Genomic DNA, 13479 nt, shown 5'->3' on the forward strand with positions numbered 1-13479 from the left:
TAGTAGTAACAAGTGATGCAAGAAAACAAGCTTATAAAGCACCAGACAACAACAAAAAAAAAAAAAAAAACCCTAAGTACTTCATGCAACCATACCCTCCAAGAATTTGTCTAGGTCTTCCTTGAATTTATTCAAACCACCAACTTCCACAACAGATGGAAGTTTGTTCCAACGATAAACCACCCAATGGCTGAAGGCAAACTTCCGTACATCTATCCTACAATCATTCTTCCTCGATCTGAATTTATGCCTGCTCAAGTGTGTAGTCTCAGCAAGTGGAAGAATGCCATCAACGCTTAGCCTACTCAATGTATTCAAGGAATTGAACACCTCAGTCAGATCTCCCTGCAGGTGTCTAATTTCCAGATGTTGCAAGTTGCAGAACTAAAGCCTTTCTTGGTAAGAGCACCCTTTTTTTACCCTTACCAATCTCATTGCTCTTCTCTGCACCCATTCTAGCAGCCATACATCTTTCCTACATCCATCAGACCTGCAGACAGTACTCAAAATGCATCCTAACCATGGCCTTGTACAAAGGGATAATCACCTCAATCCTTTGAGAAAAGTTTTGTATATCATTGACAAAACTGGATGAGCTATCCTGGCACCCTGGCTGCACTGCTTGGAAAAGTTCATATCTAACTGCACAATTACCCGAGGTTTTTTTAATTTTCCACTACCCTGAATACAGTACAATGCAGTTCGTATGTTAATCTAGGATTACTGCTACCCATATGCAATAACTTGCATTTGTCAATGTTAAACTTCAGCTGCCATTTCTTAGCCCATCAACCTAATTTTCATAGATCTTGTTGCAGTAGCATACTGTAATTAATCACCCTGCCAATCTTTGTATCATCTTCATGGACTAATGTTATTAGTGGAGTCCCTCAGGGTGCAGTGTTGGGTTCATTGTTGTTTTCTGTATTTATAAATGATATTGATGATGGTATATCAGGCTTAATATCCAAGTCTGCAGACAATACAAAGGTTGGCATGGTTGTAAAGGACACTAATGACAGTATGCTGCTGCAACAGGATCTAGAAAAGTTGAGCAGATGGGCTGAGAGGTGGCAAATGAAGTTTAACATTGACAAATGTAAAATACTACATATGGGAAGCAGTAACCACGGAGTAAAGTATCAACTGTGTGGTACTACACTGAAAGTGGTAGAGAACGAAAAGGACCCGGGGGTAATTGTGCAGGCAGATTTGAATTTTTCTGAGCAGTGCAGATGGTCTGCAAGAGTAGCTCATGGTGTCTTGTCAATGATATACAGGAATTTTTCTAGCAGGGATAAGGAGGTGATTATCCCCTTGTATAAGGCAATGGTCAGGCCACACCTTGAGTACTGTATACAGGTCTTGAGGCCTCATTTTAAGAAGGATGTAGAGCTGTTGGAACGAGTACAGAGAAGGGCAACAAGATTAGAGAATGGAATGAATGGTTGCTCTTATGAAGAAAGGCTTAAGTTTTGCAGATTACAGCGTCTGGAGACTAGGCACCTGCGAGGTGATCTGATTGAGGTGTATAAAGCCTTGAATGGTTTTAGCATGCTCAATGCTGATGGGATTCTTCCTCTTGCTCAGAATAATCATCTGAGAGGGCATAAATTCAAATTGAGGAAAGACAGTTGTAGGACAGATGTGCGGAAGTTTGCCTTTAGCCAGCGGGTAGTTGATTGGTGGAACAGACTTTCATCTTTTGTTGTGGAAGTTGATAGCCTAAATAAAATTAAGGCTCAGCTGGACAGGTATTTAAAATGAATGGAGGGATGAAATGGTAGCTTTTTTTTTTTTTGGTTGATGCTGCATAAGCTTGCTTTCTTGCATCATATGCCTCTACTAATGTTAATGCTAATGCTAATCTGAAAATTTAGACATTAAGCCTAATATACCTTCATCAAGGCCTCTGTAGCCGAGTGGTCAGGAGCGGGAGTGCAGTAGCACACGCTCTTTGAGTAGACCGGGGTTCAAGCCCCTGACTGCTGAAATATGGTCGATCTGCCAACCCGCACTGGACCAGCATGGCAGATTATGGTCCATTTCCCTCAGTATGAATTGTTGAGGAGGCTTCCATCCTGCAGTGGGTTGATAATGGCTGCACTTTACCTTTTTTTTTTTTACCTTCATCAATATCATTAATAAATATCGAAAACAACAATAAGTTCAGCACTGAACCATGGGGGATTTCACTAATAACATTAGTGCACAAAGTGCAGTGCCCACTGATAACCATTCTGTTTTCTCTCACTTAACTGTCTCTTTATTTATTCAAAGCAGTAACTTGTCCTTAATGCCCCATTGCTCCAGTTGATACAGCAGTGTCATTTATGTGCAATAGTATCAAAAGCCTTCATGAAATTCAAATTATTCTTTGCATCAGTTCCTATATTACTGCATCATAGTATTCAATCAGATTGGTCAGAAAAGACTATCCCCTTTACAAATCCAAGCTCTTACTGCAGTACAATTGCCTTCCTGCCTAGACGGTCTTGTATTACTTCTTTAACTAGTGACTCCATTATTTTACCAGAACAGAGATTAAGCTAACATGTCTGTAATTACTCATGCTACCTTTTAATCTTCCTTTGTGAATTGGGGATACATTTACACATCTTTAGTCCATAGGGACCTCCTCTGAATCCAAAGATGCTCTCAAAATTATGGCTAATGGTTTGCTTACTTCCTTTAATATAATTTGATAGATTCCATCCACCCCAGGCACCTTTTTTTTATGATTAGCTTCAACGATTTCTCTACAACTTTCCTTTGTTATCAAGAAATCCTTCAGTTCCCCATTAGAGTTCAATAAACCTCCGGCATGCATCTGCTTCCCTAAAGAATTCCTCGTGTGTTTAATACAGATTCAAAAAAGTTATTCAGTTTGTCAGCAACCTGAGCATAGTCATCGACAGTTAACCCACTAACACCATGTGGCCCAATGTAATTTAACCTTCCATGTATTGTTAATACAAGCATAGAAGTCTTTGCTGCTTTTCTTTGCATTCTTTGCCAGAGACTTCTCATTATTTGCATTAGCTTGCTAACATCCTTTGTGACTTCATTACAAACTAATTTTTGTATACTATAGGCTTCTGTATTACCTTTCTTTATTACCTAGATAATTTATATGCACCCCATGCATTTTGTTTCTCTGCCACAAGTTTCATCAATTCATCTGACATCCATTTAGGTCTAAGATTTGAACAGTATTTCTGAGTTGATATGAAAAGCCTTGTAGCTTCTATGATTACTTTCCTGAATGCTTCCTGCTTAGTATTTGCTGTTAGTAACATCAGCTGGTGTCATTGCATAGAATTTAAAACTGTCCGAGATCACTGTAGCCACCCTTACAAAAACCTCTTTCCCTTGACAGAATTTCTGCCTTTAATTAAATTCCACATTAGTACACTGCCACCCAGTAGTTATTTCTCTTGCAGATTATTAATTCACGAAGAATTGCAGCTGATAATCAAATCATGCAGAGACATCTAATGTCCCCAATCACATACAGTTAAATTTGAAATCTGTAATCAAAAATAATGACATACCACATATTTAAAAAATACATAAACTTGATCAAAAATTTAGGAAAAAAAAAATCAGAAAACTTAGACATGCACCTGATTATCAGAAAACTTTAAATTAAACTGAAAAAGTTGGCATGTGTGTACACATTTTAATCACACACACACACACACACACACACACACACACACACACACACACACACACACACACACACACACACACACACACACACACACAGCAATTAAATTAAACAAATGTAGATATGGTCAAAGCAGTCTTCAATTTGCTGATTTACCTTTGCACACAAAAGTTAATGAAACACATTTTTAGAAATATGTACTATCACCAACTCTAAAGATTTCAGTAAAATTTTGCATGAATGCCTATAAATGAATAACTTACAAAACCCACTAAAAAACAATGAATATGCATGTTATGTGCATATTCATTGTTAAAACACTAAAAAAAAAAAATCATAAAATTTCAATGAACAAAGGTTTACATTGAACAAAGGTTTACAAAAAATCCACCTAACACTCTTGTGAAGCTCTGATCACCCATCAATCTTCACCCCTTATTGCCGAACAACTTCTCACACCAAACCCTTATGTTACTAACATGAGGGTTTGGTGTGAGCATCTTTGGCCATTCCTGATAGAGTCTGGAGACTACAGATCTCGTACACAACTTTCTCTGGATATCTTTGCCTCTTAAAAATTCATCAACCAACTGAGCCTATGGTGAAACACATTTATCTTTAAAAAGAACTGATGTTCCAATTGTACAAAACAAGATCAAGATGACTCTACAATTTCATCTCGATATCAGTGAGCAGTCAATGTTCTGTTCTTGACACTACAGAGGGACACGTGGCCATTAATGGTTACCCCCAATACCATTTGTTCTCCCATTCTCATATACCCATACGGAGGATTCACATCATGCACCCAATTCAGGAGAGAATGTGGTGCATGATATCAGCACCATTGAGAGTCACTACATACAGGCCGAGCCATGATTCACTGTTCAATGTTCCAAATGCAGAATTCTGTATTCCGTGGCTCTCTTGTGGGATTGTGGGTAGAGGAATGTAATCTTATATTTACTAGCACAGTATTCCCTTTGTTTAAACCTGTGAAACACTTTACACCTTGATGCAGTGCAAGCATGAGAGCGGGAATGTAAGTTGATATACAGAAATTTTTCTGGCCGCTAAGGTCAGTGTTGCTGCCTATGGACAATCTTCATATTTCCTGCAATTATATGTTCCTGTCTCCTGGAACTGTAGGAGATTACACTTTTAGTTAAATTGAAGATTATCCATAGAGCAATCTTCAGTGAAACCAAAAGTATAATCCTCCATATGTGGGTCAGTCCATCTCATCCTTCCGTGGAGATCCATATAAAGGATGATAACAAGGAAATACCTTGGGATGATATTTCCTTATGTCCTAGGCCAGTATGGAACAAATCCAATCAGTCTAAATGAAAACCTATTAGATACATTCTCTTGCCTAGTAAGAATAAATGTGGGGCGCCTCCGTAGCCAGGTGAGCAGGAGCGGCAGTGCATAGCACACGCTTCTTGATTAGACCAGGGTTCAAGCCCGTGACCACCAAATACGGAGGATGCGGAAAGGTCAGGGAATGACCACCGCATATCCCCGGAGCAATATGGCGTTAGTTGCTAATGCTCCTAAAAACCAAATAACAACAACAACAAGAATAAATGTGAAAAATACTATTTCCAGAAGGGATAAAATATGTATGTTTCATGGTCTTATAAACAGATTTCATGCACATTTCTTGAAAGAGCAAATGAAAATTTATATATGCAATAGGTTTCTATAATTTTATAGAAGCATATTGTCTCAAATAATGAAAAACATGGTTTTCTTAAGTTTTCTGCACTGGGTGTATTTTATAGACCATGTGGTTTTTGATATATTAAATAATAATAATAAATTAATTGAATTAAGTTGAAGAATAAATTATAACAATTTAATAGGTTTTCATTAAATATATTTTCTACTAAAAATGCTAGGACATAAACCTGGTAAAATACACATTAATAAAAAAAATTAAATCATTTTTACTAAGTGTTTGGCTTCTTCACGTTTATCATCGTATGGTCTCAGTCCTGTGGCCATTTCTAAAAGAACCTACAAATAAAATAAATATTACTGAAAAATGCTATGAATTTAGCGAGCACATACTAATAGTGATTAAATTAAAAAAAAACTATTTTTAAAATAATTTATGAATCAAATATTTCTCTAGTCAGTCAAGTTCTAGAAACTATTGTATAATAAAATTAAACATATCTATAAAATTAATATAATTTAAGAGAATTTAAAAGTGTTGGAATTCAAAACCTCATTTTAGTGGAGAGTACTGTCATTCATGACTTTACCAAATTAAAAATAAATAAATAAAAATAGTGCACAATGAAAACTGTGGGTTTAACCACCAGTTTTTGATACATGAATAACAAAACCAGATAACATGAAGGGCATCATATTACTAAGATGTATAAATCTGAAACTGAAAAGTACAACTAGAGATGTGAAAACTCAAAGTGCATAGAATGCTAAAAAGACAGCACTTAGCAAGAACATAGTACTGTAAAATGTCGTTAATACATACTCGGTTTATACAAAGTACTCGTTTATATGAAGCACATACCATTACCCTGTGAAAGGATGGGCTTTTCTATGTAAATATATTCATTTATTACAAAATTTGGTTAATATGTATTACAAAGTTCTTTTTCACCCTGTGAGCAATAAATATTGTCATTCTGTATGTTTAATACAAATCTTGGCAGAGTGATCCGATTATTGCCCCCGGCCACCTGACTCCCTACTTCCCAAAGGATGGCACTGACTTGTTAGAAATTAGTTTTGTGTAAACAAAAGCAGTTTATGGTAGCTACAATGTCAAGTGAACTCTGAAAAAAAATCTGAGGGATGAGTTGTTAAATTAACAAAAGAATAAAAAGTTTTTTTTAAGTTGTTTACATGCACTCCCTTGCACTCCACAGGAATAAGGTCAGTTGCAATTATTACCCCAGTTCAGTCTTTTGCTATCGTATACAGCAATCTATTTTTTGTGCCATTTTATCTGAGCTGATGTCCTTTTCGGAACTTTTCTTTAAATTAATTTAAAATTTGTTTATATTAAATCATATCTAGCAGTGTTATGGCAACAAAATGTAGACTGATAGAATTAAGCCTGGAATTTAATTAAATTATACAAGAGACTGATAGGATGGAAAGAAGCAAAATGGACATTGCAAAGGAATACATCCCTTTACCTACTTTATCTACAATACTGAAAAACCAAAAAATACGAAGTGCGTGACACTGGAGCAGCGATGAAAAACAGGAAACTAAAAATTCATGGTGCAAAACACGAGGAGCTTGAAACAAAACTTTTCAAGAGGTACCAACAAATGCGTGCATCTAATTTGCCAATATCAGGTCCGATTTTGCAAGAAAAGGCAAATTATCTAGCTCAGCAACATGGGATTAGCAACTTCAAATGCAGCAGTGGCTGGCTCCAAAGATTTAAAGACAGGAATAACTTGGTTTGACAAAATGTTTAAGGTGAGTCTGGATTAATTGACAAAGAAAAGGCTACAGACTGGTTGTGTTCTGTACAGTCCATCCTTGAAAAATATGAAACAAAGCATATTCTTAATCTTAATGAGACAGGTTTATTTTACAATTTTCTGCCAAACAAAACATTTGCTGTTCGAGGAGAGTCTTGTCATGGTAGAAAATTAAGTAAACGAAGACTCACTGTTCTGTTCTGTTATGCTGCAATTCAGATGGCAGTATAAAAACTACGCCCAATTGGTAATTTTCCAAGCCAAGATGTTTTAAAGCAGTTAACCAACTTCCCTGTGATTATGAGGCCAATAGAAGTGCTTGGCTTACGGTAAATTTTTCAGTCTTGGTTATCAAAATTGGAGAGAAGAATCGCTTCAGAAAAAAGGAATATTTTGATGATTCTGGACATTGTACGGTGCATTCTGTCGAGACACTTAAGTTGACAAATATATGGCTGTTGTTTTACCCCCCCAATACCACCAGTTTAATGCGAACCACTGGATCAAGGCATTATTTACAACCTAAAAAAGAGCATATAGAGCCCGCCTGATAAGGTACTTGATCTCCAACACAGAAGGAGGGAACAATTTGCAGCCAAATTAGAATGTCTTGGATGCTATCTGTAATGTTGTTATTGCTTGGGAAAGTATTACAAAAAGTGTAATAACCAAATGCTTCAGAAAGAGTGGCTTTGGAGAGAACATCATCGAAAAACATGGTCCAGCAGATGTGATAGCAACAGTGAGGAATGGAGGAATTTGAAGGAGCATATGGATTTTGTTGGCGAATTTGAAGAGTTTGTGAAGGTGGATGATGAAGTTGCTACCACTGCAATGCCAACACCAGAAGAGCTGCTGGGTACCAAACAAAACAATGATGTTTTGTTACCAGCGACGGCGAAAAAGCGTGCACGTTGCCATCTAAAAAAGATGCCCAAAATGCATTGAACATAATAGAGAACATGTTGATAAAGAAACAACTATTGCATTTGATAATGTCTGTGCTGTAGTTAAAAATGCATATAGCAAAAAAACCGTGCAAACAACATTGGATTCTTTCTTTAAATTAGATTAATTTATTAAAAAGTTATGGTTTGTATGGCTCCTTTTATATTAAGATTGTAATTCTTTTTTACTGTGATACTAATATATTGTATATATCAAAATACATACTGTACAATATTTTCATTTCCGTTAATATTGCTTTTCTCTTAGTTTATCTTAAAGTCTTTAAAAATATGTTATTCCTATTATTGTACTGTTAGACAAGGCTTTTGTTTTTATGTTATGTTATTTTTATTATATTAATTTATTTTAGATATTATTATTTATTATTTTTAGATATACAATATGTACCAAAAAAAAGAAGTAAAATTTAAAGCAACATTATGTTTTTCAAAAAAACTAAGATAGATGGGGACAAGGAGGATACACAGAGAAATAATTTAACAGTAATTTTATTTAGCAGACCTGTTTGATTGTTAATCAAGCTTTTCGATTCTCACATTGGAAGCTATAAGTTTAACTTCAGTGTAGTTAAAATTATGATTCAAAAATGCAATGATAGGCAAGAATTATATTATATAAGAAACAAACCACAGGGTTGTTAAAGGGAAATCATGTCAAACCAGCTTATAAGCCAGAGATTTCCAAGCTTGTGCCTGCTCCTAAAATTTCATAAAATTCACACATCTTCCAGAACAAGTGCAAATAAACCAATCTGACATAACATTTAGCTCTGAGTATTATATACTTTTATAAATAAATCAATTTTAATTACACTGACAATTTAATCTTAAAAAACTGAAATAAGATCTGTTTCATATCTGGATTAGTAGGATGGTCTGTCCACATTTTGTGAAAAAAATGTGCTTCATGAAGACACTATGCATCCCAAATCAAGTTCTCCACTCTCAAAACTTTGGAAACCTCTGCTATGAGCTATTATGAGGAACCATTATGTATGCTTTCAATTTTCACATGAAAGTTGTAGTAGAGGCAACTGATGCAAGCAAGAAAGCAAGCAGTTTATATAGCATCAGCCAAAAAAAAAAAAAAACACACACACTACACTCATCCATACTCACCAAGAATTTGTCTAGTTCTTCTTTGAATTTATTCAAACCACCCACTTACAACAAAACAGATGGAAGCCTGTTCCAGCAATCAACCAACAATCATATACTAAAAGATTAACAGTAACCACAGGCAGAGGTGAAAGTGATTCTTGCATTGCTTCTATTGGAATGAGCAGCCTGGAAAGCAAGGTACTGGGGATTTCAAGGACTGCTGGGAGTCATAATGAAACAAATATATACATAGGTTGTCTTACGGTAACTAAGATAAGAACAGGTGCATGTATATACTAGACTAGAAGTATACTAGTCTAGTATACTATTTACTATTTAATATACTAGAATTTAATATTTATTATTTACTATACTAGAAGTATAGTAAATAAATTTGATGAATTTGAGGTACTGGTGAAGACATCAAAGGCTGATATTGTTGGGATATCAGAGACGTGGTGTCACACAGAGATAAGGAATGCAGAATTGGAATTTCAGGAGTACAATGTATACAGAAAGGATAGACAGGGGAGAAGGGATGATGCTGTTAATTAAGAAACACAAAATCTAAGGAAGTGCATCCAGTTCACATGGATGGACAATGCAATGATGAGTTAGTTTGGTGTGACATAAACACTAGGAGAACCAAGTTAAGATTAGGAGTGTTATAGGCCTAATGACTCTAATGAGTACAATGAACAACTGTACAGAGAAATAGTGGGCCAGTGAATCAGATTGCCTTATAACGGAGATTTTAACTTCCCAGATATAGACTGGAACTTCTGGGTTAGTCATTCACACACTAACAAGACTTATGGATTTACTGGATGATTATTTTCTACAGCAGCATGTTTGAGAGTAACCAGAGGGAGTAATATTCTTGACCTGATTACCAGCAGCGATTATTCATGCATTACGGAACCACTAGATAAAAGGAACCACTAGGTGGCAGTGATCACAGTGAACTGATGCAGGATTTACTCAAATATTTAACAACCATCAGGGGTAAAGGGAAAATTTTTTCCTTTCGTAAAGGTGACTATAGTGGTCTCTTGTTAACAGGAGAGACTGCTTCTATAGGAATGGAATACACTTAAATAGAAAGGGTGCAAGAATATTTGCTGATGCTATCGAGGCAATGTTAGGTGGGTCGGAACACTGCTAGCTTGGGGGGGATACAAGGACTAATAGATTAACAGTAGCCACTAGCAGAGGTGAAAGTGATTCTTGCACTGCTTCTATTGGAATGAGCAGCAGCCTGGAAAACAAGATGCAGTGTATTTCAGAGACTGCTGGGAGTCATTGCGGTACAAGTAAACACATGGGTTGTGTTAGAGTAGCTAAGAATAGGAACAAGTGCAGGTATACTTGCATGTACACCAATGTTAGGAGTTTAGTAAATAAATTTGATGAATTTGAGGTATTGCTCAGAAAATCAAAGGCAGATATAAGGAATGCAGAACTGGAATTTGGGGAGTAAAATGTGTACAGGAAGGATAGACAAGATAGGAAGGGAGGAGGGGTTATACTATTAGTTAAGAAACACAAAAGCCAAGGAAGTGAAGCCAGTCGACATCGCTGGACAGTGCAGTGCCAAGTCAGTTTTGTGTGATACAAGCATTGGGAGATCAAATTTGAGTGTAGGAGTGTGTTATAGGCCTAATTACTCTGATGAGTATAATAAGGAACTGTACATGGAAATAGAGTGGGGCAGTAAACCAAAGAGTCTTATAATGGGGGATTTTAATTTCCCAGATATTGACTGGAATTTGTGGGTTCGTCACTCACACACTAGCAAGCCTTTTGTGGATTTATTGGATGATTGTTTTCTACATCAGCATGTTTGGGAGGCAACTAGAGGAAGTAATATTCTTGATCTGATTATCAGTAGTGATTCTTCATGCATTAAGAATCTGCAGATAAAGGACCACTAGGTGGCAGTGATCACAGTGTGCTGAAGTGGGATTTATTCAAAGAGGTAACTACAATCAGGGGTAAAGGGAAGGGTTTTTGCTTTCGTAAAGGTGACTACGGTGGTCTGAGACAGTATTTAAATTCTGTACGGTGGGACCAACTGATGATGTTACCAACAGCAAATTCAAAATGGGAAGCATTCAAAGAATTTATCTTGGAAGCTACTAGGCTCTACATACCAACTAAGAAATATTGTTCAAGGTTTAGACCTAAATGGATGTAAGATGAACTAATGAGACATGTGGCAGAGAAAAAAAATGCATGGGATACATATAAATTCATGGGTGACATGGACGCCTATGATAGATATAATCTGGTCTGTAACCATGTCACAAAGGGGATTAGGCAGGCAAAGGCAGATTATGAGAAATCCTTGGCAAAGGATGCAAAGAAAAACAACAAAGAGTTCTTTACCTATGTAAACTCTAGAAAGAAAGGGATGAATCAGATTGGTCCACTGGATACTGATGGTTCAACTGTTGATGATCCTGCTTAGGTGGTTAACAAACAAAATGAATATTTTGCATCGACATTCACACATGAGGAGTTATTCAGGGAGGGGAATGCCAGAGGTGAGTTAAACTCTGGCAGTGAGATGGATGATTTTGTAATAACCGAGAGGAAAGTGGAGGAGAAGTTGTTGAAGATAAACATAAAAAACGGCATCCGGGGTGGATGAGATCTATCAAGTTATATTAAAGGAGGCAGCAAAGGAAGTAAGCAAACCCTTAGCCATAATTATGAGAGCTTCTTTGGACTCAGGGGAGGTACCCATGGACTGGAGATGTGCAAATGCGACCCCAATACACAAATAAAGATCAAAGGGCAACACAAGCAATTATAGACCTGTTTGTTTAACTTGTGTTCCAGGAAAATTGATGGAGGCCCTGGTTAAAGAAGCACTGCAGGATCATCTAGACAAGACTTCAGTTATAGCTCCGACACAGGATGGTTTTGTTAAGGGAAAGTCTTGCCTGACCAATTAGATTGGACACTATGATGTGGTTACAAAGGAACTGGATGCAGGGAATAACTTTGATATCATATATATTTGGATCTTAGAAAGGCTTTTGATACTGTTGAACATGGAAGACTGCTGCACAATTTGGAGCAGTGTGGCATTGGAGGCAAATTGCTGCTATGGATAAAGGGATGGTTGAGGGGGAGAAGACAGAGAATGGTAATCAATAGACACTACTCATCGTGGACTAATGTTATTAGTGGAGTCCCTCAGGGTTCAGTGTTGGGTCCATTATTGCTTTCTGTATTTATAAATGATACTGATGATGGTATCTCAAGCTTAATGTCTAAGTTTGCAGACGATACAAAGGTTGGCAGGGTTGTTAAGGACACTACTGACGCTATGCTGCTGCAACATGATCTGGAAAGGTTGAGCAGATGGGATGAGAGGTGGCAAATGAAGTTTAACATTGACAAATGAAAAGTACTACATATGGGAAACAGTAACCCCAGAGCAACTTATCAACTCTGTGGTACTACACTGAGAGGTAGAGAAAGAAAAGGACCTGGGGAGTAATTGTGCAGGCAGATATGAAGGTCTCTGAGCAGTGCAGATGGGCTGCAAGAGTAGCTCATGGTGTCCTGTCAATGATATACAGGAATTTTTCTAGCAGGGATAAGGAGGTGATTATTTCCTTGTATAAGGCAATGGAGGCCACACCTTGAGCACTGTATACTGGTCTGGAGGACTCATTTCAAGAAGGATGTAGAGCTGCTGGAACGAGTACAGAGAAGGGCAACAAGATTAGTGAATGGAACAAAGGGTCGCTCTTACGAAGAAAGGCTTAAGTTTTGCATATTACAGTGTCTGGCGACTAGGCACTGGCAAGGCGATCTGATAGAGGTGTATAAAGCCTTGAATGGTTTGAGCATGCTCAATGCTGATGGAACTCTCCCTCTTGCTCAGAATAATCATTTGAAATGACATAAATTCAAATTGAGGAAAGACGGGCATAGGATAGATGTGTGGAAGTTTGCCTTTAGCCAGCGGGTGGTTGTTTGATGGAACAGACTTCCATCCTTTTTGTGGAAGTTGATAGCCTAAATAAATTTATGGCTGAGCTGGACAGGTACTTGGAACGAACGGAGGGGTGAAATGGGAGAGTTTTTTTTTTTTTTTTTTGGCTGATGTTGCATAAGCTTGCTTTCTTGCATCATATGCCTCTACTAATGCCTCAGATATTTTTTAAATTCTGTACAGTGGGACCAACTGATGATGTTACCAACAGCAAATTCTAAATGGGAAGCATTTAAGGAATTAATCTTAGAA

At 37.0% G+C, this 13479-nt stretch overlaps 1 protein-coding gene across 2 annotated transcripts in view; it reads right to left on the bottom strand.

Annotated features, from left to right (window-relative positions):
• Positions 1-13479, bottom strand: part of LOC150080765 (uncharacterized) — a 207154-nt gene that overhangs the window by 74264 nt on the left and 119411 nt on the right. For both annotated transcript variants that reach the window (XM_090381159.1, XM_090381158.1), the window contains exon 11: positions 5630-5695. In XM_090381159.1, the coding sequence (XP_090237285.1) occupies positions 5630-5695 (66 nt within the window). The remainder of the gene's footprint in view (positions 1-5629; positions 5696-13479) is intronic.

Source organism: Mastigoproctus giganteus, chromosome 9, assembly GCF_048544385.1.
Source record: "Mastigoproctus giganteus isolate SK-2022 chromosome 9, ASM4854438v1, whole genome shotgun sequence".
NCBI lineage: Eukaryota > Metazoa > Arthropoda > Arachnida > Uropygi > Thelyphonidae > Mastigoproctus > Mastigoproctus giganteus.